General features: G+C 40.2%; 2 protein-coding genes and 1 long non-coding RNA gene across 5 annotated transcripts; 1 reads left to right on the forward strand and 2 right to left on the reverse strand.

Annotated features, from left to right (window-relative positions):
- Window positions 1–1,256: 1,256 nt before the first annotated feature.
- On the reverse strand, window positions 1,257–9,309 carry LOC148354875 (uncharacterized). Of its 2 annotated transcripts, XM_088350251.1 has the most exons (5): window positions 8,834–9,309; window positions 8,640–8,723; window positions 4,789–5,731; window positions 2,780–2,830; window positions 2,574–2,693 (listed from the first exon to the last, which is right to left on the reverse strand). In XM_088350251.1, coding segments are annotated over exons 1-5 (1,272 nt in total). In that variant the 5' UTR covers window positions 9,027–9,309; the 3' UTR covers window positions 2,574–2,692. The 2 variants fall into 2 exon arrangements, with proteins under 2 accessions (XP_088206376.1, XP_088206377.1); XM_088350250.1 differs by lacking the exon at window positions 2,780–2,830 and having other exon boundaries at window positions 1,257–2,693.
- A 2,047-nt stretch (window positions 9,310–11,356) lies between these two features.
- On the reverse strand, window positions 11,357–17,530 carry LOC148354876 (uncharacterized). The gene is made up of 2 exons (XR_015852232.1): window positions 17,173–17,530; window positions 11,357–12,691 (listed from the first exon to the last, which is right to left on the reverse strand). It is a non-coding gene; the product is annotated as an uncharacterized LOC148354876 (long non-coding RNA).
- Window positions 17,531–17,602: 72 nt separating this feature from the next.
- Window positions 17,603–25,578, forward strand: plin3 (perilipin 3). 2 transcript variants are annotated; one of them, XM_088350381.1, is made up of 8 exons: window positions 17,603–17,754; window positions 19,667–19,739; window positions 19,812–20,007; window positions 20,206–20,288; window positions 20,990–21,242; window positions 21,621–21,955; window positions 23,862–24,080; window positions 24,148–25,578. In XM_088350381.1, exons 2-8 carry the CDS (start codon window positions 19,686–19,688, stop codon window positions 24,277–24,279), a joined length of 1,272 nt encoding a protein of 423 aa, XP_088206507.1. In that variant the 5' UTR covers window positions 17,603–17,754; window positions 19,667–19,685; the 3' UTR covers window positions 24,280–25,578. The 2 variants fall into 2 exon arrangements, with proteins under 2 accessions (XP_088206507.1, XP_088206508.1); XM_088350382.1 differs by having other exon boundaries at window positions 17,658–17,758.
- Window positions 25,579–26,600: the final 1,022 nt, after the last annotated feature.

Genomic DNA, 26,600 nt, shown 5'->3' on the forward strand with positions numbered 1-26,600 from the left:
TCGCTGTAGCATGCGCCTCTCTTCATGGGCTCTTCATGGGACAATGCCATCCAGACTAATACCAGAAATGCAATGGCAAAGCGAAGCCACCAGGGAGCAGTTTCAGCGTGATTGTTCCATTAATCTATTTTCTGGGGGCGGGTGTAAGAGCCCATGCCCAGCCATCTTCAGGCAGGAGACAACCAGAACTGGTTGCCAGCCAATTGAAGAGCGGCGTCAGAGTTGTTTGAGAAACATGGCAGCGATTTCAAGCATTTCCAAGCACTTCACTCAAAATTCAACCACTTTTCAATCTTTGAAAAAAAAACCAATACAATTCAAACGTTTTCAAGGATTTCAAGCTCCCGTACAAACCCTGCACCAATGTGCATTTATTTTTTCTACTGCAGGCATGAAAGACTTAAAAACCTAAAATGTGGTGATCAGATTACATCAAGATTCGTTTTCTTAATTCCACTTTTGTACAAATGCCCCTTAAGATGTCAAGCCAAAGGACGCAGAGTCATGCAAGCAATGTCTGCAAGAAAGGGTGAAAGGAGCATCGATTTGTGCTGACTGCATTATTAGAATACATCTTCACAGTAAGACCGACTGTCTCTCTGATGGCTGGGCAGTCAAGAATTACAAATAGTTCCTCAATGCGTTATTTGTCCTGGTGATAAAGGTTTTATGATTGTGATGGGTTGGAACAAAAATCACGTCACGATATTTTTTAAGGGAATGGTTGTATTGAAATTGGAGCGGCAAAAGAAAAGCAATTTGTGTCACAGCACTTAAACATGTATTTTCCCAATGGGGATTTTTTTTCGCTGCGCAGTATGTTCACGGGAAAGTCCGTTGATTTAGTCCTGGGTAAACAATGCCCTCTACAGGTGGTTCACCAGCATCGCACGCCTTGTTTTGTGGACTGTATAAACGATTTTTCTGGTAATATCCTTCAAAAAGAAAACTGCACGCTTTTCATCGTTTTTGATGGGCTATATTGATAAGTTGTTCTCTCATTAACATCCCCTAAAATAATTTTAAATAAATCATGCAGTACTGGATTTGAACTTGTAAGATTTGAGTAGAGATCCCTGCGTTTTCGCAGTAAATGGGGACCAGACAAGTGAAAATCCGTCCCACCTTCATCAAAGCCCCCAAAGGGTTAAACTTACTTGACAAAAAAAACGAAAAGAATATTGATCTAAAAATAACACACAAAACACAATAGCAGTTGAAATAATGGTTTTATTGCCCTTATACAAAAGTAACAAAATCGGAGGGCTTCTCCATTCAGTGTAAAACTGAACTTTAGAAAGCGGCCAGCTATCCGCGCGCTGGCAGATAGATTCAAACCATGGTTAAAATAAGAACTTGTAGCAGTTTCGCTCGAGTTGTTGCTCCAGGTCATCCGTTTCATTGCTAATAGACCTGGCGTTGGTAAGATACAAGGTCTGCAGCGGTGGCTTCAGAGAGTTGTTAGCCTAGCTGTTAGCAGTATGCCGGACCAGCAGCACCCCTCTTGCCTTCTCCAAGACACCACCAGAAGCACTTCTTGAACCCGCTGGTGATCGCCATTTTAATGGCGCTCTTCTGACTTTCCTTAAAGTCCAATTTATTGATTTATTTTCAATGGAACAGGCCACTAAAAGCTAGTGGTCGCTATGCTTCCTAGCTTTAGAGACAGCACCCGCCACTGATTGATTGACAGCTTACACCAGCCTATCACAGTTGGCGGACACAGAGTCCCATCTTATCAGTCCCTGCTGTCTGCAGAACACAATACGTTGATATCAATAACAATAAAGACAAAATAAATTCGATTTAAAATCCGCAAAGGAGTGAACGAGCAATAACTGAAGCGCAAAGTAGCAAGGGGTCTCTGTATTGTGAAAATACAGACGCTGCCCTACTCACGAACAAGATAGGTTCCGGACGATGGTTTCTAAGTTGAATTTGTTTTTAAGTTGCTTCAGTGCTATATTTTGTATGTTTAAGGTTTATATAAGTGTGTTTTGCTGCTGTTGGTGTCGGTGGATTTGTTCAGACCGAGGACAATCGACTTTGGCCTGGACGGATCTATTGACACTAACAAAGATGTTATATAATGAAATTGTGAATGTTTGATTTTCGAGAAGGTTTGTTCAAACCTCACTTTGTGTTTGCTGTTAAAAACGTAATATTGGAATATAATATTGTGAATGTGCTTAATTGCTGTTGAGATTGTCATGATTGTTTTCTGTTTTTAGTGTCAATAACTTTGTTCAAACAAAAAAAAAAAAATGTTTAAGGCTTGTATAAGTAAGCTGTATTGTTTTGTACTATATGCTCTATAAAGATAAATAAAGTTACGTTTAACTTACTTTTGGAAAATGGGCTTCAAGAGTTCCTCTGTGAGAGAAAGTGGCTGAAAAAAAGCGTTCCATTTTCTCAACCGCATCAAGCTTTATTTCACTTTCATCTCAAATGAACCGGCTCGCCTTTTCTTTACACTTTACCCCAACCATATTGAATGGATGCACGAGATATTAAAAGATAAAAACATCAAAGTTCTTAGCGCGCTAGGGATACAGTATAGCATACGTAGTATTACACACGAACTAGGAAGCAGAAGCCGGGTTACTTCTTCAGGGTGGATGCTGGGTGAGCTCTCACAGCGCCACCACAGGGCCGTAGCAGCAGAAAGAAGCACTTCAGTAATGTCCTGTACTCTGAAAAAGGTACACACATAACAAAATCTAACTTACAGCAATGTCCGGATATTTTTGACATCCCGAAAAAAAAATTATGTCTCTACCATTTTGCATAAGTCGAATGGTCGTAAGGAGGGGAGCGTCTGTAGTCATTACTGTAAAACCAAGATGTTCATTCAATTTTACTTAATTCTAGATGTGAACCATTTAGTACATCAAGGAAACTTAAATAGGTAATACGCAGTTCACAAGTATTACATTGATAAGAGTCACATTGTTTAATTTGCATTAGTTGATTAGTTGTGTTCAACATGCAAATAAAAAAAAAACAATTCTAAAACATGCAAAATTCTTTATTTAATTTCAACCAAGAATACATAGTTTTATTTGCCATACATATGTCTTTATCAGAACTGAAATCTCTAGTTTATCGCGGTTAATGGGGACCAAGAATCCGTTTTATGTGAAAATCTGCAATTAGCACATCCCATTTGTAACATGCGCTCTGCCCACTCCCAGTAATAATCAACTGGGGATAAAGGATCAAGGACACACAGGTTGATTTCAGGCCCCAAAAAAATTTGAAAACTGGGGGGAAAAGCAACACCCCACATCACAAATTCTCTCTTGCCGCCCACTCTCAGTAACAGTCGACTGTGGATAATGTATTACGGCCGAAACAGTTCAATACAATTTAGGCGGGTTACAATGGCACGGTTCAAACTGAGAATTTTTTTTTGCTCCAACTAATACTCGACCAGGGATTATGGACCACGGGCTCAACATGCATTTCATTTTTCGTGGGCCAGAACGGCACGCCTCACGACAACAGTGCCTTGTGATGATCCCTACTGGTAGCAATAAGGGAACGGGGAAAATGGATAAAAAAAAATTTAAAAAAAAGAACAGTTTGACCCCACGAAATGTGCGCTCTGACGGACCCCACTTGCAGCAACAGGCGATCGGGAATGGTGGATCACAGCTGCATGAGTGCAGTTCACTTTTAGGTGGACAAAATAGCCAAATAAGAGTGGCCAAGCCTAAAAAATGTTAACTGCCAGCCCACACGGATGCAGTACATTGCAGGCAGGAAAAACAGGAAAAAAGCCACCACACACGACAAAAATGTGCTTTCTATGCCCCAACTGTCAGCAATAGTCAACTGGGGATAGTATATTGCGGCCATACAGTGCAATTCATTTTAGGCAAGCCACAATAGCACTCTTCAGCGTCCCAACCCGAAAAAAAATGTACTCTTTGATTGCGCATCCAGTACACAGGCAGAGCGGCATAGCATTTTGTGTAATACATTATCTTTTCAATTCTTAACCCAACGTTCCGGTAAAAACAAAACAAAAAAATTGAACTTTTTTAGTTGTCACAGGCTAATGACCGCTGAAAGAAAAAGCTTGCAATTGGCCGAAAGTGGTGTCAATCAAGAGGTCAGGCAAATGGAAGTAGTGAAAATAATCTGGCGAGTCTGTTTATTTCTAAAGGGGAGTAATGGTGCAGAACAGACGGTTGCAATGAAGATTGTCAAACAATGCAAAAAAGATACTAGGCTGATTTATTTTCTATTATGTCGGCAATATTCTGTGTTTTCGAGTAAATATTTTACACGGTAGGATTCACTGGACTTTCGTGAATGTAACCAAACCATAAGTGCAGGGAAACGTCCCAGCACTTTTGGGCGAGTTACGCCATATTTTATATATATATATATATATTTAAATTATTATAGGGTCTGGGTATTTCGTTTCAGACTGATCAAGAGGTTTCTATGATGACTATAGTTTAAAATGGTCATCATGTCTTGAAACCAGAGTTTAAACTTTCCAGTGATATGACGCATACCTATTTCAGTGACTGGAGACACGGTGAAGACGCAACTTTTTTGTAATCAACGTTCCGACGGTCGGCAGTGAGAGATTACAGTTCTAAGTTGCCACTATATGACTGACTTCCAACACAAAAACCAGTATTGTGAAAATATCAGGAAATCCCAAGACCCTCAACACCCCCCAACCCCCGCCCCCCCTTGAATGTTAAGTCTTTTCTTATGACAAGAATATTATAAAACGTTTTATACTGCAAGGTTATACGGTTAGCTTACTTAGCTGGCTCTCCTTTGCCTCCGTTCCCTGCGTTTTGGTCGTCGCCGCCGCAAGAGTGTCTCTTAAAGCTACTCGTGAAATGGAATCGCTTCTGACACACGTTGCACTGAAACGGTTTCTCGCCTGTGTGCGTTCTCATGTGCACGGCAATGTACCACTTAGTGGTGAAGCCCTTCTCGCACACCGGACACGAATAGTGTTCCCTTCTAGTGTGTGAGACCATGTGCCTTTTCAAAGCGTACTCCCAATGAAATCTTTTGCTGCAGTGAGAGCATGCGAAAGGTTTCTCCCCGGTGTGTTTTGACATGTGTCTTCTCAAGCGGGCAATCTTGGTAAACGTCTTCGGACATTCGGTACACTTTAATCTCTGGATGTCTTTTTCGTGTCGTCTTTGGTGAGATCGGAGCAGGCTACGAGTTGGGAAACTTTCCGCGCAGAAGGAGCAGGCGAAGGTTTTTGGTGCGTCTTGGTGTGATCGTACGTGTCTCTTCAGATGTGCCTTGGAGGAGAATTTTTTACGACAATACGAGCAGGAGTAGGATGGCTCTTTACCGTAATCACAGTCATCTACATCAGAAAGTGGAGTGAAGGTGCTCTCTGGGTCAGAGCATTGTTCCTCAACGGGATGTTCGTCCGCAAACGTGTAGTTGGTTTCCTTGTAGGCGGCTTCCTTGTAGGCGGCTTCCTTGTAGGCGGCTTCCTTGTAGGCGGCTTCCTTGTAGGCGGCTGCCTTGTCTTCTTCCATTATCATCACTTTTGACCATTGAGGCTGCTCCGCATAATGACCAGCCCATGTATCATCCTCCTCTTCTTTTTTAATAATCCACTCCTTGGCCACCTGTCCCTGCTCCTGGCTCCCCGACGTCTGCTGCATGTGAGCCCCACATGAAGACAGAAAATCTTCCAGTGGCGTAGATTGTTTGGAGGGAGATGCATAATCACCTGTTATCATAAAAAGACACATTTGTTAAAATAAAAATTGTTATATTTATCCATCGCATCCATCCATCATCTGCACTAGCTTATCATCAGTAGGGTCACAAGGGCACTGGAGCCCATCTCAGCTATCTTCAGGCAGTGGGCAGAGGACACCCTGAAATGGTTGCCAGCCAGTAGCAGAGCACAGAGAGACAGACAACTCACTTGCTCATTCATATCAAGGGACAATTTGGACTAGGGTTGCATGATTTTGGGGGAAAACAACTACCGGTAAATGTAATTTTTAAGACCAGTATTGCAATTTTAATGTGATTTTTTATCTTAAAAGAAAATTTGATTTTCTGTGCTAGATATTTTTTGTGGTTGTTACTACTTAACGCTGAATTCCTACCAGTAAATACTCTTCCACGAGTGAGGTCTGAAATCAGTTATGAAAAAATAAAAATACGAAGGACATCATGTCATACACATTTTTACTGAGGAAAATCTGAAATATGACAATATTACAACTTATTTTTTAAGATTTTAAAGAATAACAACCCATGGGGTCATTTTAGATACCACTTATGCATCCATGGGTGAATACTAGTGACATGCTTCACAGCAGCCTCTTCTGGGGAGCTTTGTTTAGGTTGCTGTCCATAAATCCTTGAAAAAAAAAAAAACCTGCAGTGTCTTGCGATTACGCAATTGCACTACATCGCATCGAAACGTTCATTGGATTTCGGTTTATCATGCAGCCCTAGATTTGCATCATTGTTGCCATCGGCCAATCATGTTGCTGTTCTTTGATAACCACACCCTATAGGGCTGATCTGTTTTTTTGTAACCTTGAAGATATAATAAAAAGCGGGGCCTCAGAGGAGGGCTTTTTGGATGGAATTTTCTTATTTGAGAGCCATACTCCCAGTACTCTTTGCAAGTTTAAAATACATTGATGTCTTCTCCCCTTATTTCGAGTGTCTACTGAGATTTAAACGCAACAGAAAAAGGGGCCTTACAGGAAAAAAACAATAGCCCATTCCCTTGACAGTCCACACACCTTTAGCTTAATAAAATCATGTTAGCAGTTGTTACAATATATTTTAAGTTAAATGAATCTTCTTATCATCATTCAAAAGAAGAGAAAATAATTATGAAGTAAAAAAATAAAAATAAAAAGTTCATGCAGCATATTATAATATCTCTTTCTTGATCTGCCAATCAGATCTGACTTCACCTCATCACCAGACAAAAACCTCAATGCACGTCACTAAAAACCTCACAAACCCACACCATACAACTAGGACACATGTGAGAGAATGAATATGATAGTTGAGTTTTTGAATTCTCGGAAAATCTGTGTTTTTGTTGTATTACTGTTAAAACTCTGGTACCGCATTCATTCGTTAAGCCATGGACGTGTGCTTTTAGTTTGGCACTTTATGGGTTTCTGTGCTTGCCGTACCTTCAGCGATATCACCTACTGCTGAAGGTAAGCTGTGCCCAATATCAGTTTGGGTAAACGTTCATATTTTGCTAAATATGCTTTCACGAACTATTTTTGTATATAAGTTGTGCTAAATGATGCACAAAAAACACTAAAAGTAATGCAGCTTGAAACGATGATTACAGTGATGCAACATGTTTCAATGCAACCACGCCACGATGTGCGGCATGTTGAGTGATGTCCCGTTTTTGTATTTGTGTTAATGTTTTAGGACAGGGGTCGGGAACCTATGGCTCGCGAGCCATATATGGCTCTTTCTATGGGTATCTGTGGCTCAGAGACAAATTTGATTGCATGCAAAATTTCTCCATCTTGTTCAAAACTTGAGATGTCTATCCTTTTCAGGTACACGCAGAGCCAAACCAATACTAAATAAAATGGAATTACTTCGCAGTATATATAGGGCATGTTTTTCACTACAATTTACAGTCAAGGTGTCACACAAAAAAAAAAGGGGGGGGGGGGGGGACTCGTTTTGGCTGTACAACGCTAAAGAATCCTTTATATAAAAGTTCACTATATAATCTGTGTTCAGTGTTCAGATACCTTATGATGAATCCACAGAACTGTAAATACGCCAAAACACCGGAAGAGAACTTAGTCATTTGATTGGGTAAGTGGGAGGGATGGGTGGAGCTATGCAAAAAGTGCAAGCGCTCCCTCCCATCTCTCGCCCTACGCCGTGTGCGCCAAAAGGGAGCTCATCAGGCTCCCTATTTGCAGAATGTTGTGACGTTTTTACACAATAACTGCTGGCATCTGGTTTTGAAACCAATATGTATGAAAAAAAGGGTCAAAAGGAGTTTAACCGATCTTGAGTAATTGCAAGAAAGAGACAAGTTTAAAGTGCTATGTTTGTTGATTTTGGGACAGGGGCTCTGGCATTATTCTCTTTTCATAATTTTTATCAAATCATCAAAAGTAAATGTGCTGAAGACTAAGCTTTTGTCTGGGGCGCGGGTTTAGCAATTTAGTAAATTTGTCTCATAATATATGGTGTGGCTCTTTCCCAAAATAAAATTAATATTTTTTGCTTTTATGGCTCTTTGAGTCAAAAAAGGTTCCCGACCCCTGTTTTAGGAGTATGCAGCAGTTCACAGACCCCCTGACTTTTGTATCGTTTTGTTTACTGAATGCAAGTACGTGGGAAAGCTATGTTCATTGTTATTATTGAGGTTTCACTATCAATGTGCTCGCATGTTGTTTGCTTGGCATATTTTGAGCTATATCACCTCGAGCTGAAGATGTATGCAGTCGTGCACAGACGCCCTGACTTTTGTATCGTTTTGTTTACTGAATGCAGGCAATAAACCGAGTGACTGTGAACCCTTGTGTCGCGCATGATTGAGAATCGTTACACAAATGTCGGCTAAACTGCACTAACATCCAAGGAGCGATAAATAACAAAACGAGTCCACAAACCTGCATGCTGTGTGCCACTCTGAGATTGCTCGGCTACTGGCTCCTCTTCCTGGTTATTCGGCATCTGCTGTATGTGATCAAGACCTAAAGAAAGATAAGAAGTCACTAACTACAACCATGTAACGTGACACTTCTCGTGTCAGCTAAAATCCAAGAACGTGCAAAGATCGATCAATAAAAGCAAGTCCACCAACCGGCATTCTGTGTACCACGCTGAGATTCTAAAAGTGCGTTCAGCATTTGGCCTTGTCGCTCTTTCTCCTCCTTTGTTCGACTGAGTTCCTCTTCGTACCCCATGATGGTTTTTTCGAAAATCTGATATATTTCCTCGACGGCGAGGTTTAGTTGCCGCTTCATTAACTCTCTTAACATGGTGACTTTACACATTTTTGCCGAGAAAGAATTGAATGCTCCTCTTAGTGACGTGTAGCTAATTGCAATGCTAGCAAGCTAAGCTAATGCAAACACAACTAAACGGGTTCGCGTCGATTATTTCAGGGTCCGCGATGCGACAATTTAGATTTCCATCACAGGTTATTCGTTTGTTTGCTCGAGTTACAAAGTAAACGAGATAGTAAAACCGAAATTTGCCTTAGATTTCAAATATTTTGCTCAACGTGCAACGACTGTGGCTCACTCCTAGTTTTTTTCTCTTTTGACGGGTACAGTGCTACGCAAATACATTTACTTTACATTATCGCCACCTACTGGTATCGAAAGCTAAATTTACGATCGATTTTTTTTTTCAATGTACTTATCTTTTGAAAATGAATTATACATGTATCTCTCTATCCCATACCAATATTTAGACCACATTGTGAGGTTAACCAAAAATACTCCCACAAAAAAACGCACCTTTGGCCACACTGGATATCGTATTTATAGTCGCTTTTCAAATGTCTGTATATATATATATATATATATATATATATATAATTTCTCTCCCTGCAATTGGCTGGTAACACCAGTTCAGGGTGTCCCCTACCCACTGCTTGCTGGGATGGGCTCCAGCACCACTGCGACCCTACTGAGGATAAGCGGTGCAGCTGATGAGATATCTCTCTCGACAAACAAAACGAGTCCACAAACCTGCATGCTGTGTGCCACTCTGAGAGAGAGAGAGAGAGAGAGAGAGACAGAGAGACAGAGCGAAAGAGAGAAAGAGAGAGAGAGAAAGAGAGAGAAAAAAAGAAAATAGGAAAAGGGAAAAAGTAGCAAAAAACACACACAAAAAAATTTGGGGACCATGGCGAACCCAAATGCCCAAACAAGTTAAGCACCTCGGCACCCAAGTTAGTCATGCTTTCATCCCTCCAGATTAAACGGGACAAGAAGAAAGCGGCAATTTCACTCGGGTCTGGGTGACACAACACACTCTTCTGTTCAACAGCAGGGCCCAACAGCTTCCACTGGTTTACCCCTGCCGAATCATACGGGTGCCCTGCCCATCCCTTTGAACACGTCTAAACATCCCACTATCCTTTTACAACACCTCTCCACTCATTCCAATCACCAACAAGAGCTTTAGCTTCCACTAAATTTAGACCTCTTTCCTGCAGTGCAACTCATAACACCATCCATCCACGTCAATCACGGTCTTCCTCTTGGTCTCCTTCCATTTACTTCTGTAACAATACAGTGTAACAGTAACAAAAAAAAAATCACATTAACAAATTACAATGACATACACGGTAAGGCACAGTCATATTTACAGATATATGATCTACATTCATTTTAATCATTTGATTAGCACAGTAAGAAAGCATTATATAAACTAGCATAGAAAAATTCAGTTTTATTGCCTTAACTTAAAAAAAAGAATTCTATGGACTGCACCATTTGAATAAAAGTATCAATAGAGATAAGTAATAATGAGGAAAAAGGTTAATGGAACAATAAAAAATACTTGATGGTTCGAGATCGTGCTCTGCCTCCTGAGATTCCATCTGCAACCTCAGTGGAAATGTTTAAATCTAGGCTTAAAACACATTTCTATTCTATAGCTTAATGACCTATATTTTATGTTGACAATATCTGTGTATTATTTGTTATTGTAACATCCGTTGCAGCCATGTCACCCTGGAAGGGGTATTACCTCATGTGCGGTCCCTTCTCCAGGTTTTTTCCTCATGTTGAGGTTTTGGAGTTTTTCCTTGCCCTCATGTAGGTTTTAGATCAGGGGATGGTGTCATAAGAGTCTGTAGTTTGCAATAATCTGTGCAGCCCTTTGAGACTTCTTGTGATTAAGGGCTATACAAATAAACATGACTTGACTTTGCTGCGCCAAATCAGTTTTTGGTCTCACTGCCGCCGTCTGCCATGAGCAAGAGAATTGCGCGCCTCACTCAGCATCTGCCGACGCTCAACAGGTTATATAGTAATTGTATTAATAACTTTCATAATAAGTAAAAAAAAATCAGCAATTTTGAAAAAGAAAATCCACAAATCCTGAAGCTAGCTGAGAGAGAACTTTAACACTGAATGAATATAACCATTAAATATATTTTCATTTTATATTTCCACAATGACAGTAGAGGCACCGCCTCCCTTCACTACACACTGATACATATGTAGCACAAATTAATAGCGGAACAAAATGAAATGTCCTTCCAGCCTACGGTAATGAAAAAACCTTTCATTCACTCTCTCAATAATACATTTAGAGCAAATCAAAAGAAATCTATGTGTCAATGTACCAAATAAAAATTCACACAAACTTCTAAGATTTTTTAAAATTTATTTTCATAGACCATTCAAATAATTTATGTTTTACAAATACTCCAAACACAGTTGTGGTAAGGTCATTTAAATAAACATATTAGATAACACAATTATAAATAACAGCAAATATTTTCTATCCAAATATACAGTCCATTAGCTGGCTTTACTTTGGCATGAGTTATAATCTATTGTGTTACATGTGGAAAGATATTCTCTGATGGGCTACAGATATGCCCCTTTTGCTTTTTGCCACAGAAATTTCTCCCCCTTTTGCATTCCTTATATAGACTCCAGTGCCACACCCTACCCCCACACCTCTTTTTTTCTAAATTGTCGATTAGATTACCGCAGCCGACTGACAAGGTTTTCCATCGTGATAAACAAATCTATGGCCGATGTTATATTCCTGATCATAAAATGTTTGGTCTGAGGAATTCACCTATAATCGCATGCTTGGAAGAAGTTTTCTTTTTGTTAATCATATCAAATTTTTTTGTGCAAGACCTAACAGGCCTGCAAGGAAGGGACTCATGGGGAAGGTCCGTATTCCCTCCCCTCTGCAACCTCTTGGGTTGACTCAAGTCACGGCGACTATGAAAGGTGGAGGCACCCACCCCTCAGTCTCTCTTTTTCCTGCCAGACAAGGGACGAGCTCCAATTTTCCTTGCCATGTAAATAAAACATTTTGAATCAAACCACGTGCAATGTTTGCGTGTCAATATTATTACCTTCTGGACTGATCAATCATTATCCATATAGTTGGACTGAAAATTGATCATATACAGCTAATAAAACAATATTTTAGAGTATTGCTCCTTTCATGATAAATGCTAGACACAATATGAGGCTATTTCGAATGAATTCGGGTGGGAAAACGTGAGCAGGGCCTTCTGGCCCAATTGGCAACTACCCAATTAGATTCTAAACCAAATAAATATAATTTAAAGCAATTTTGTCTACACATATTTGCTAAAGCTCATTAAAAAAAATCAAATCTCATTCGTTGAACTTTCAGTGATTATTCTTGAAGGACTCTGGCAAAGGATGACTTTCATGGAATCCCGCATCTGCCAGCATTTTGGCTGACGACTATTGCAGTGAAGCGTTGGTTAGGTTTCTAAGGCTCTTGACTCTTGGCCTCTTGCCATATTTTCCTTATTGCCCACTTTTTTGATCTAACTGAGCTGATGAATTCTCTTCCTCTGTACAAGCTGTGTTTGTTTTTTTTCATTTGTCCCTTTCTTTCTCAAGATATTTTCTTCTTCTGTCCGAGTCAGCATCCTGAAATTTCCCGTATCTCCTTAATATCGATGCTCCTTTTGATGTTGATCCTGGGAAAAGAGAATTTAATGGTTACATTTGGGTTTCACGAAAACATCACTGTTTTGATAGTCTTGTTTGTTATTGTGGTCACGCAATGTTGCCATGAAAGCATATCGGTTAATTATTAAAAAAGACAATACATGCTACTAAATCTTTTTAGTTCAAACAAATATAAATCTTATTAATGTGTTCGCATTTTTAAGACTTTTGAAAATTAAATTCAAGACCTTTTAATGCCAATTAAGGCTTTATTTATTAAGAACACATTCAATGCCTTTTAAGACTTTTCAAGGATTCTTTATTATGTCAAGCTTATCGTAAAATGTTCAGTACAAACTGGACAGAGCACCAGTTCCTTGCCTGAGTATGTTGCCACCTGTCAGCTCAAACTATGTCTGGATGCAAAAATTTCCATATACAGTGAAGAACATAAGTATTTGAACACCGTGCTATTTTGCTATTTTCCCACTTAGAAATCGTGGAGGGTCTGAAATTTACATCGTAGGTACATGTTCATTGTGAGAGAGATCAACTAAAAAGAAAAGTCCACGAATCACAATGCATGATTTTTTTAACAATTGATTTGCGCGATACAGCTGGAAATAAGTATTTCAACAACTATGTATCATCTAGAATTCTGACCCCGAAAGACCTGTTAGTCCGCCCATTAGATGTCCACCTGCACTCAATGTATCATCCTGAATCAGATGCACCTGTTTGAGGTTGTTAGATGCATAAGGTGGAGTGGAACCCCATGCAAGATATCCCCTCGTGGGGTCTCAATGATTCTAAGAAAGGTGAGGGATCAGCCTGGAAACACACGACAGGAGTTGGTCAATGACCTGAAAAGAGCTGGGACCACCGTTTCCAAGGTTACTGTAGGTAATACACTAAGACGTCACGATTTGAAATCAAGCATGGCACAAAAGGTTTCTCTGCTTAAACCAGCACATGTCAAAGCCCGTCTTAACTTTGCATATGACCATTTGGATGATACAACATTCGACTTCTGTAAGAGCAAAGACTACTGTACCAAATATTAACATTCATTTTTTTCAAGTGTTCAAATACATATTTGCTGCTATAGCACACAAATAAATTGTTAAAAAAATCATGCATCGTAAGTTCTGGAGATTTTTTTCTTTTTAGTTTATCTCTGTCATAGTTTACATGCACCTACGATGAAAATTTCAGACGACCCCTCCATGATATCTAAGTGGGAGAAATAGCAAAATAACAGGGTGTTCAAATACATAAACTATCGTGTAAACACTTTTTTAAAATCAGATTCAGATATACTTTATTGTCATTCTAGTACACGTGTATAAAGAACGAAATGTCGATACATCTGACCCGCAGTTTCCTTGAATGTACAGATATAAATAAAATGTTGTATTGAGTTGGAGTATTGAAGTACTAATAATATACTAAATAATTATGGCTATGTATAGTATTATACAATAGTGCAAAGAGTGCAAGAGTAGCAGCTAACCAGATGTGCAAAATGGGCAGTCAGGTAAACAAGTCACTGTACAGTAACAATGACACTGTAGTACGATATTGCAGAGAACAGATGTGCAAATGAGTGGCTAGGTATATAGAACTCCTAGTAGTGCAAAAAAAACCCAGACAAACAGATGTACAGATTAGCAGCAGTGTAGATTTACTATGTGTGTGATTGACCATTTATCAGTCTAATGGCCAGGGGGACAAAACTATTACAGAACCTGGTGGTCCTGCACCGCACACTGCAGTACCTCTTCCCAGAGGCTAGCAGAGTGAACAATCCATGATGGGGGTGAGAGGCGTCCCTAATGATGTTCTTGGCTCGGGATAGGCAGCGCTTCTGGCCAATGTCCTGAATGGAGGGAGAGAAGTCCCAATGATTTTCTTTGCTGTCCTCATCACCCTCCTCACACTCCAACCGTCCGAGGCACTGTGGCCTCCACACAACACAGAGATACAGCTGGTCAGGATGCTCTCTATGGTGCCCCTGTAGAATGTGATGAAGGTGGGTGGGGGGCGGTGGGCTCTCCTCATCCTCCACAGGAAGTACAGCCGCTGCTGTGCCCTCTTCACCAGTGATGCAGTGTTCACGGTCCAGGTGAGTTTGTTTGTGATGTGCACCCCTAGGAACTTGGTGCTGCTGACAACCTCCACAGCCGTGTTGTTGATGAGAAGTGGGGCATGGTTGAGCTGTTTTTTCCTGAAGTTGATGATGATCTCTTTAGTTGTCAACATTCAGGACCAGGCTGTTGTCTCTGCACCAGCCCACCAACTGCTCCACCTCCTCTCTGTAGGCCAGGTCGTCGTCGTCCCTGATGAGGCCCACCACTATTGTGTCGTCCGCAAACTTCACGATGTGGTTTGTGGCTGACCTGGGGACGCAGTCGTGTGTCATAAGGGTGAACAGCAGGGGGCTCAGGACACAGCCTTGGGGGGAGCCCGTGCTGAGGGTGATGACATCGGAGCTGTTTTGACCAATCCGCACTGACTGGGGTCTGTCAGTGAGGAAGTCCAGCAGCCAGTTCCGCAGGGGGTTGTTGAAGCCCAGGAGTCTCAGTTTGTCTACCAGCTGTTGTGGGATGATGGTGTTGAATGCTGAACTGAAGTCCAGAAACAGCATCCGCACATGGGTGTTCTTCTCCTCTAGGTGTGTCAGGCTCAGGTGAAGCGCAGAGGAGATGGCATCCCCGGAGGAGCGGTTTGTCCGGTAGGCAAACTGAAAGGGGTCGAGTGAGGAGGGGAGACTGGAGGTGATGTGCTCTTTAACCAGTCTCTCAAAGCACTTCAATATGATGGGAGTCAGTGAGTGCAACGGGCCGGTAATCGTTCAATGATGAGATCTGGGGATTCTTTGGCACTGGGATGATGGTGGCAATCTTGAAGCATGATGGTACCGTGGCTTGGTCTAGCGAGGTGTTGAAAATGTCTGTTAGGACACAAGCCAGCTGATCGGCGCACTCCCTAAGGACCCGCCCTGGAATGTTGTCAGGGCCTGGAGCCTTCCGTGTGTTGACCCTTCTCAGGGTCTTCCTCACGTCAGTTGAGTCCAGGAGGAGTGCTCTTTCGTCCTGATGTGGAACCGCTTTCACTGCAGGGGTGCCATTTTGTGCCTCTAACCTCCCAAAGAAATTGTTGAGGTCATTCAGGAAGTCCATGCTAGTGTCCCCCACTGGGGCGGTGGTTGGCTTGTATCTGGTGACGGCCTGAATGCCTTTCCACATATCCCTGGTGTTGGTTGTGCTGAGGAAAAGGTCCTGGATTTTTTGACTGTGCGATCGCTTTGCTAGTCTGATAAAACGGTTCAGGTTGGCCCTCGCTGATCTCAGTGCCTCCTCATCACCAGATTTAAAGGCAAGGTTCCGTGCCTTTAGCAATTTGCGTACCTCAGCAGTCATTCAGGGCTTCTGATTGGCACGGGTGCAGATGGTTTTGGTGTTGCTGACGTCCTCTGCGGATTTACTGATGTGAGTGAACTGCAGCATGCTTACACCGAATGCATTTTTATTGTTGCGGGGGACTTTAACCAGGCCAACATGAAAACAGTTCTCCCGCATTTCCACCAGCATGTCGACTTTGCTACAAGAGGTAGGAACACATTGGACTTGGCCTACACGTAGGTCAAGAAATTTTGTATTTAAAATAAAATAAAGCTCACTAACAGGAAGCTGACATGATTTGTCGCCATTTTGCTGCTATGGGTAACCTAAAAGCCAAAAACTTTGTAAAAGGCTAGGCAAAAACATGAAGAAAAATTGTGCTATTTGGTCACATCAGTCTCCAGAGTTTGTACTCTTCCTCGTGCTTTGCAGCACTCATTTTAGTTTGCCCTAAACAATACAAAAAACATTCTGTGGTCAAATATTACACAGTGTAGCGTTAGGTGACATGAGCAACAATCCTCCGTCACTTTTTGGTTTACAACTTAAGGCGTTAAATACATTTTCAGAATTGTAAGTTAATTGTCCCCTTGCTACTGATTCTGAGTGCCATGTATAGATCCGATTGACATGGCATCACAGACTAACTTGTAAATGGGAAAGAATAATCCATAATAATTGTCAAACGTAGAACTACTGGAAGCCGTCTTCTCGGCTGAATTATATGCCCTGAATGCACAACAATTACGTTTCCATATCACAATACAATGATTTTTTTAATCGCTATGGTCATCAGCGCACCACTCCTATCTGGATTTTGTGGATACTAAGGACACCCAAATAACCATTTTACAAAGCTAGCCTGTCCCACTGGTGCTTTTTGCAACTTAATAGCCACCTACCGCGCACTACTGAGCCGTACATGTGATGGACACAAAGTCCCGCCATTCAAGCATCTGGACCTTTTTTTAAACCACTATTTCCTTCTCTAGCCACTCATGTTTGCCATTTGGGTACCGGTTACAGCTCACCACTAAGTGTTATTGTTATATTAATCCATCAAAATCGTTGCTTCAAGTTTTAATATAAAAACATCCTAAACAAACCTTCCTGTCGTTGATCGTCCAGCAACCCCTGTCGTCGTCGCTCATTCTTTGCCACTTCAAATTTCCTCCTCAAACTCTACTGTCGTCTTCTCAAGCAGCTCAATAATCTCTTTAACCGTCACATCCAGTCGCTGCTTTACCAACGTTTTCAGAAGTTGGACTTTACACATTCTTCCCGCGGTTCGACGTTTGCTCGCTGCTGGACTAAGGGTAGCTAATTTTCAAGATAAGATCACACGTCATCAGAGTCCACATTCAAGTTCAATTCCTAAAGATGAAAACATGTTTTTCTGAGGAAGCAAAAACATCAATAAAACCAGATAGTCTTCGCAGTTTGTGTCAGGAAGTGAAGTGATTAGTGGGCGTGGTTGTAGTCATTGTAGTTTTTTTCTGCTATTCGACTGATTTGTGGTAAACCGTGATTCGATTGGTCTAAAATTCATTTCACACATCTTGACTACGCCTTCACGTTCGGATTAACATTTGCAAATGGGCGGTTCGGTGGACATTTATACGCAGTCAGAAACAACTTTACATCTCCACAGAGTATTGGAAGAAGAACCAACAACCACCAACGACAGTGTAAGTGAGTTTTTTTTGTGTGTTAGAAAGTTTGCTTCTCATAAGTTAAACTGACCTTTTTAACTTTGGGCTGCCATTTTGCTAAACTAGCTGAATTTACTTCACGTGCCTGTATTGGCTGCATCAACGAAAAAATGTCTACCAGGATATTTATTTTTTGACTATGGACGTAGTTGTTATAGCTAAACAACTAAATCATGAGATCAAGTGTATGTGTGTTAAATGTTGGCGCTCTTCGCGACTTCGTCATTTGGAGCAAAGTTCGTCATTCAGAAAGTGGAAGAGAAGTTTTACAGCTGTCGAGTCACTACTGCTGTAACCCTGCGCTCTTTTCCAATGACTATTTGACGTGGACTTTTCATTTTTAACACAAGCACTTCAAAATATTGGTATTTTTCTGAAATTTAAACTTGGCTGTGGAGCACATCTATACATAGAGTTGGTTTTAAGGAACTCAACTCCCTACACCATGTTATTTTTTTCCTCACGCCTTTACCTGCTTTATAATTGTAAAATAGATATTTTGTATCCCGTTTATTCTTTAAAGAAACTGTTTCTTTACCTTTTCCTCAATTTATCCACACTGGCAACTGAAATATGCTAACTTATTACTGCGTATCAGGTGATAACATAAACAAGATGCCATTTAACTGACTTTGCTTCTTGCGCTCAACAAATCAGCTTTGTATTCATTGAAAAAATGTCTCACGACAGTCACGCTCCGGGGCTCAGTCCTAAAATGAAATGCAAAGACCTCAAGTGGTCAACAACATTTGCATCTTACGTATAGTAATTTTACGTGACAATTTGTATCTAATGGGATGAATGGATAATGTATTCAAACAAGATTAAATGACTGCAACCATAGTTTTACTGGTGTGCGCAAGTAATCAATTACCTTATTTTAAGGTTAAACAATTTTCAAGATGACCCTAGTTTATTACTGCAGGCATCTCTCCAATTTCCTGCTGATAAGGCAGCTGGGTTATAAATATCAAAGGTTATTTCTGCAATACTGCTTCTCAATTCAATTTATGATTATTTCCCCCCCCCCAAAAAAGGAAAGACCTCTCGAATGGAGGACAACGTACAATTTGTGTTCTGTTAGGCTGTAGTATTTTTTTCTCAGTCAGCAATAACACTTTGTGATACATATGTACAATGCCTTTGGAATTACATCTGTGACTCAGTCGTAATAAAACCCGTGATCACGATGAGCGTGTTGTAACATGCTTCCTAACCTAGATGTTGCAACAATACGACAGTTTAGAGTCAGAGTGCACTGGGTGATGTCAGCACCAGTAGATAATTTCACTCTTGACTGCATCAATGGCTGAGAGCTATTGTAATTATGGGGTCAAAGGTTGACTGGTGATCAGGGAAAAAGTCACCTTCATTTGCAACAAAATCAGATTTATTTTTTGCCCACTCTCATTTTGGCCTCAGCATTTATCTCTATCTTTAACTTTGTGATGGTGCCTTATTTGCAACTGGACAATGACATTTTTAAAATCAGTCTTCACATCTGGCACATGACTATATCCCAACATTTTCTTTCTCTCAATTCTGATTTGCATTCATGAGACAAAATGACAAATCAGCATCACAAGGTAAAATAATTTGACTTGCTATATCTTGTCATTCTTAACTGTTCTAAATGGTAACATTACTTATTCATTCATTCATTTCTCGGTCACTTGTCCTCGGGCAGTTTGTAGGCACACCTTGAACTGCTTGTCAGCCAGTCGCAGGACAAAAATTGCATATTGAGTTGATATTTTTAAATATAAACTGTTCATGGTTTCCATCTGAAACTCACTGATGTTCCGGCTACAAAATGCAAATCCCACATCGTAAGCCACTTTGAACAATCCACATTGTATTGAACTGTAAATTTCATCTTTCTTTTCAGAAAAAAATCAGGAGTTACGATGGCAGACAACAGGACAAATGAGGCTGGAGCTACACTTAATGGAGAGCAGCAGGTGAGGGGTATCTTGAGCTAAAATACAAACTATCACATGAGTTTATTTTTGTTGGCATTTTTTCTCCTGTAGAATGTTGTTTCTCGAGTAACCAACTTGCCCCTGGTGAGTTCCGCTTGCGGCGTGGTCTGCAACGCGTACACCACCACCAAAGACAGCGTACCCATACTCAAGGGAGTGATGGATGTGGCTGAAAGTGGAGTCCGGACCCTTGGAGCGGCTGCTGCCACAGGATCCAAACCACTTTTGAACATTATTGAACCACAATGTAGGTCTATGATTTGTTAACATATGCATTGTTTGAGACATTTACCGCAATGCTTACGGTTTTATCTGTGGGTGAACAAAAACAATTTTGACATTATCATTCTAGTTATGTTGCTGGACATGAAATATTTTATGAATGCAGCACGTTGGGTGGTTGTTGGCGTCATTATTCTAATTATCTGCTGTTTACTCTTTACAGTGGCAACAGTCAATGAATACGCTATGAAAGGACTAGATAAGATGGAAGAAAAGCTGCCTATTCTTCAGCAGCCCGCAGAAAAGGTCATGTCCATATTAACTCATTTTTGTCTTTAGCGGGGTCTTTTCATCATTAGAGCCTAATTACAACTAATATCGTTCGCTATTGTGCCAGTGTAATGGGCTGGTGAATTTAGTAATGTCTTTAAATAATGGTGAAGACATGATCTATTTTAGATTATTCCGGTTGGTTTCAAATATTTTTTTTATATTATAGCTTTTAATCAGTCTTCTGAAATGTAGTTCCTCCCTTATCCTATACGTTTTAAGACATTTCAAGTAGATCATTGCTGAAAGTACACAAGTTTCGTTTATGACAATTCAATTGTTAGTGTAAAGGCGGTATAAGGAGTCAATATTTATATAAAAAAAAAAAAAATAAGTTATTAAACTTAAATCAACTGGAAAGAAAACATGACCACTGTAGGCTACTGCGAGCTTCCACTCAGGCAACTATAACTTTCAATTCCACTACAACGAAATTGATTAAGGTTGGTCCTTGCATTTTTAATCTGTCTATGAAATTGAAGACAAAAACTGTTCTCAGCTATTTTGCGTACAGATTAAGTGTCAAACCACAATAATTACCACAATGGTCCAAACTCACGCTACCATAATATATTCATAAACATCCTAAAATATTACCTTTTCTAACTTTTTTAAAGTTTACATTTTCAGGAAATGAAATTTTAAAAGCATGACTCTTTTGGCCCACCATCTTTCAGGTGGTGTCAGACACACTTGGAATGGTGTGCCAGTCGGTGACTGGTGCAAAAGACGCTGTGGTCGGGGCCAAAGACGCTGTGGTCGGAGCCGTAATTGGCGGTGTTGAGAAGACTAAAGCGGCCGTCAGTGGAGGCATCAGCACAGTGATGGGCAGCAGCGTAGGCCAGATGGTCAGCAACAGCGTGGGCCTGGCTCTCACTCGCTCCGAGGACTGGGTGGAGCAGAACTTGCCACTCACCGAGAAGGAACTCGGTATGTTATCATTGACAATGTTGGTCTAAAACAAAGAGGTAGCAATCAGGTAGCCCACATAGAACTAGGTGGATTTTTTTTTTTTTTTTTTAAATGGTCATCGGTGTTTGGCCATTTTGATTTTCATGGGAATTTTTAAAATTGAAAAAGATTATATAGTGCAGGGTTGGGCAAACTTTTGAGTCAACGGCTTTGGAAGTTAAAAAAATGAGTAGAAGGTTGGGCCAGGAGGAAAATAAATTAAGTATAAGTATCGAAGAATTAGCTGGCAACAATTACAGCTTGTTAATTTCACACATGTTTTTCACATAATTGATCTTGAATTTATTTAATGGAAGTGCGGCTAAAAAGTATTGTGCTTCAACTTTTGTTATTCAGCTGCTGTGGCTGAGCCCACCAAACAAGAACAACACGTCTCATCATCCAGTCCCAGCTACTTTGTCCGCCTGGGCAACCTCTCTGCCAAGGTGCAGGAGCGGGCCCTCCAGCACTCTCTGGCGCGTGCACGACGTGCCAGAGATGTGACACACGCTGCTGTGGCCCAGATGAGCAGCACCCTGGACCTTTTAGAGACCGCCCGTACCAGCATGGCCTCAGGCAGCAACCAAATAGGTGGTGCAATAGAGCAGCTTCAGCAGCGCTGGAGTGAGTGGAGCCAAAAGCAAACTGGAGGTGGAAAAGCTGAATTGGATGGAAACAAGGATGAAGCAGAGGTCAGTGTTTTTCTTAAAATTTGTCATCACCGTATTATCCGGATATGAGGTGCAACTGTAAATTCCAAATGGGCCAGAAATTTCAAAGTGTGCCAAATGTTCCGACAAATATGGTGGATATTATTGGAAATGCATACATTTAAATGATAATGGGTAGGGTAACTGCTCTGCCTGTGAGAACCACATAGTGGTCTTTGAGTGCCCTCTTGTGGTTAACATGTTAAAAACATGCCTGGTACATTTCAAGTTGAACAAATGATGAAAGGCATTCTTATAAGTCATGTCAAGTCATGTTTATTTGTACAGTATAGCCCTTAATCACAAAGAGTCTCAAAATGCTGCACAGACCTCAGATTATTGCAAACAACAGACTATTATTACACCATCCCCTGATCTAAAACCTACATGAGGGCAAGAAAAACCTCAACATGATTATCCAATTTACGATTCAAAATACTTGTCATTGTCGAAGAGCAATTTTCAGGACTCTTGTCAATTATTTTAGAGCTTTTTATTCCAATTGTCTTGTTTTAATTGTGAGTATTTTTAATCAAATGGATAGAAATGTTTGGTTCACCATTATTTGTTCAAGTTTGAAGTAACTCGCGTTGTCTTTGAACATCCCCTTTTGATTAACATGTTAATTTTTGCTAAAAGGACAAAAAATAAAACGCATAACTTTGACAGCACCACAGACATCGACTTTCAAACGCTTAATGTGAATCCTTCTTTGTCAATACACATCGATGACTAGCTGGCATAAAATGGGGTAATACTTCGAAATGAAGACAGCACAGTAACCATGTATAAATAAATAAACAAATTTTCTCTGTGAAACCAGATTTCATAATGTTGATTTTTATATTTTATTGAATTTTAATTTAAATCTTTTCATTTTTTTGTGCATCCCTAACTCTTATTGTAGTTTTAATTCTATGTGCCTTAAAGTCCAGTGCGCCTTTTGTATGTGAAAAATATATTTTAAAAACACTTTTTTTTTTGTTGTTGTTTTTTTGAGGGGGTACCTTTTATAATACGGTGTGCCTCATAGTGCAGGAAATACGTTACCATGAATTGTTCTTTGATGTTTATAGCATAACCAGTTCAGGGGGCCCACTGCCCAAAGAGGGCTTAAATGGGCTTCAGCGACCCTAGTGAGGATAAGTGACACAGTAGATGGATGTTTATAGCAGTCAATTGTGGCCTCTTGATAACCTTATTTTCTTCTGTCATATATTTTTTTTCATATATAAGGCGCACTGGATTATAAGGCACATGGAAGTAAAACTACAGAAAGAGCTACTGTATTTATTCGTGTATAACTGTTGCAACTCGAACCAGGGTCGCGCCAAAACCTAATAACTAAACCTCTAGTGCAGGAATCTCCAAAGTCCAGCCCAGGGACAGTTATGGCCTGTGATCAAAATTTTACTGTGGCGTCTGTCATAAAATTAATTGTATGTGGCCCGCCAGTAATGTTGACCGCAGTATAAAATAATTTAACACCCAAAAAAATATATATAACAATTTCACCAGATGATGGCAGTATCCACGTTGCCCTTGGCTTTCTGTGAGAATTTCAGACCACCCCATTATCGACATGGCGACTATAAATAAAGAAAAGTTGACTGTGAGGTCCACCACTTCTAGGACAAGTGGAAATTGGAGTATTTTTCACCAAAATCTGAAAAAAACTAAGTCTGCCTAATATATCAAAAGGCACTGCCTGACAAATTATACTGAATGCTAACTAGGAACGGAAAACTGAATTGTAAAGAAACTGGAAGTGGTTTTAACGGCACAGCCGCGCCTTTTTAAGAGACCCTGCGAGTATCTGTCTGCAGCCATCAATGGCAGTGAAAACGAGTAAGGGGTTGAAGTGAAATCTATTATTCATGTTTTCCAGCGCTTGGAGTGGCGTGTGCTCTCCATGGTGCGAGGACTGAGTGAGCATCTGAAATCCGCAAGCACCAATGTTGTGTCGAGCGCTCAGGGTCTGCCTGGAGCCGTGCAAGACCAGCTCACAAAAGCAAGACACTCGGCTGAAGAGCTGCAAGCCTCATTATCGGACACCAGCGCCCTCACGCCCATCCTCTTGGAGCAGAGCCGGCACCGATTAACGCAGGTATGAATTTTTCATCCTTTTGTCACTGCTTAGATCATATAATTTGATTGTTTTAAAAATTGTATAGGTGCAACAGTCTCTGGACGGGGTCACGGAGTACTTATTCAACAACACACCACTCAACTGGCTGGTGGGACCCTTTGCCCCCATGATCACAGAGCGGATGACAAAAGAGATCCAGCCAGCTGGGTCTGACTAGTAAAAATCAAAGACTACTTAGTCCCTTGTATTTTCAATCATTGTATTCCATCTATCATTTCTACTTCCAGGAAACCGAGATAAAAGCTGAGTAGTCGACGCTGTCTGAAATGCTTACAATTACCTTTTATAAACAGGGTTGGGTAGGGTTACTTTAACTGGATTACCTTCAATACTATTGGATTACCCCAATACCAAATATGCTAATAAAAGACAAAAGAAACTAAATATGAATAAAATTATGACTCACAACACGTGGTAAGCTCTCTCCTGGCTTTGATCTCCGGCAAAACTAACATAAAATGCGACAGAAACAAATGAAAAAAAAATCCAAACAGCTTGCCAACATCATTTTTGCCGTTCCATGTATTCCGTTACTCCCCAAGCCTGCACAAAATGTATTAATTTTATTCGTATTTAGTTTATTTTGTCTTTTATTAGCATATTTGGTATTGGAGTAATTGAAAGTAATCCAGTTAAAGTAACCCTACCCAGCCCTGTTAATAAATATTGATAAAACCAAAATGAAAATATTCTACATGTTATGGTCTACACATTTATAAATATTTCGCACTGAACTTGGAGAATAAAGAAAATGAAATGCATTATATTCGACATTAAAATCATACAGAATAGCAAATACGAGCATGACAAACCTGCTGCTTGTATGTTGCCCATAAAAGCCACAAGATGGCAGAAAAAGCACTTATTCATTTATAAATGATCTAACTTTTTTTTTTATCGCAGCGTTGATTGTTGCCCATCTTGGATGCTACAGCAATGTTCCATTCTTAAATCACTGTCACCATAACGTGCCTTGAAACTTCCTTTTCCAAAAACACCCATTTGTATGTCAGACGATATCTGGAGTTGTACAATTTTGCGGAACTTACACTTAAGATATTAAGTAAGTTCCGCAAATCTGTACAACTTGAGCTTGGATGTAATCTATAAACATTTCAAAGTGTTATCTACATGTACACATAAATATGAGTGTTTTCTGACCTCTCTGTTAATTTAGCTGGAATCCATCGGCAATATAATAAAATGTTAACTACTATTTTTAAGCTATATTTACTGTTATAGTGTGGATTGTTAGTGTTCACACTCTGAAACCTGAAACTGTAAGTGCCCCTTACGGAAAACGAAAATTGACTTGTACATGCTCATTGAAATGTAACACAAATTAGCTAAAGAACTAATTAAACGACCTAAGCATGCATGTGTCCTTGTTTGCGGTGTGTGTTATAGCGTATTGAAAGATGGAGTATATTATTAAAACCTTTTAAGAAGCTTGTCATGGACTGGAGCAAATGTTTGAGCACTTGTAACAACACCTCCAATGTTTAAACATTTTAATGATGACTTGTCAGATGAGACCAAAATCAAACTTTTGGGGCTACATGCAAAGCGTTTTGGTTGGCATAAGAGTCACACTGCACATCAACTCAAAACACCATCCCCATTGTGAAACATGGTGGTGGAAGCATTATGAAAGGCACAGTACAAACTTTAACTACACAAACTACTGTACATGTGTTCAAAACGAACATCCACAGTAAATAAATGTTTGTGCAAGTTCGACACCAATTTAATTTGTGTGAACATTACACTAAAAATGGCATAAAAAAATGTGTTTTTGGTCTATGTTTATGCTATTTCCTGAAGGTTAAACAAGAATACGTGACACATTTTGTCAAGTGGTTTTGTGCCTAAATGTGATATTCTGAAATGACTTCTTCAGACAATTTTAAGATACCATCACACAAGCAAGACACGATTCTTTTGTCTTTTCTTCACTCTAAAATAAAAACAGATAAAACTATCTCCTGGTTATTCCGTGTGAGGCCTGTAACACAGCCAACCCGCATTCTAACGCCTAGATTCACAGTAACATGCCGGAAAAATCAGTCGGTTACAATTTCAACTAATTCCTGAGGAAAATTGTGGAGACGAGCTGATTCCAGACCTTGGAGGCAGTGGACTGAGTAGGACCTTTACATTACAATATTATAATCGTTGAAATAATCATATTTGGCATTTGGATTCTATCTAAACCAAGTTACATATTTACTTTTTTCATATTTTCCTGAAAATATTCCTGTTCCCTCAAAAATATTTTACATTGCTGATGTTATATATTGTTTGGTTGTTATTGTGCTGGGGCAGCACAGCAGGTCAGTGGTTATACCTCCTGTGTGGAGTTTTCATGTTCTCCCTGTGCTTGCGTGGGTTTCCCCCGGGCACTCCGGTTTCATCCCACATTCCAAAAACATGCATATCAGGTTAATTTGCGGGTCCAAATTGTCCCTAGGGGTGCAT

Source organism: Urocampus carinirostris, chromosome 12 (genome assembly GCF_059441175.1).
Source record: "Urocampus carinirostris isolate Australia breed hairy pipefish chromosome 12, RoL_Ucar_1.0, whole genome shotgun sequence".
Taxonomy (NCBI): Eukaryota; Metazoa; Chordata; class Actinopteri; order Syngnathiformes; family Syngnathidae; genus Urocampus; species Urocampus carinirostris.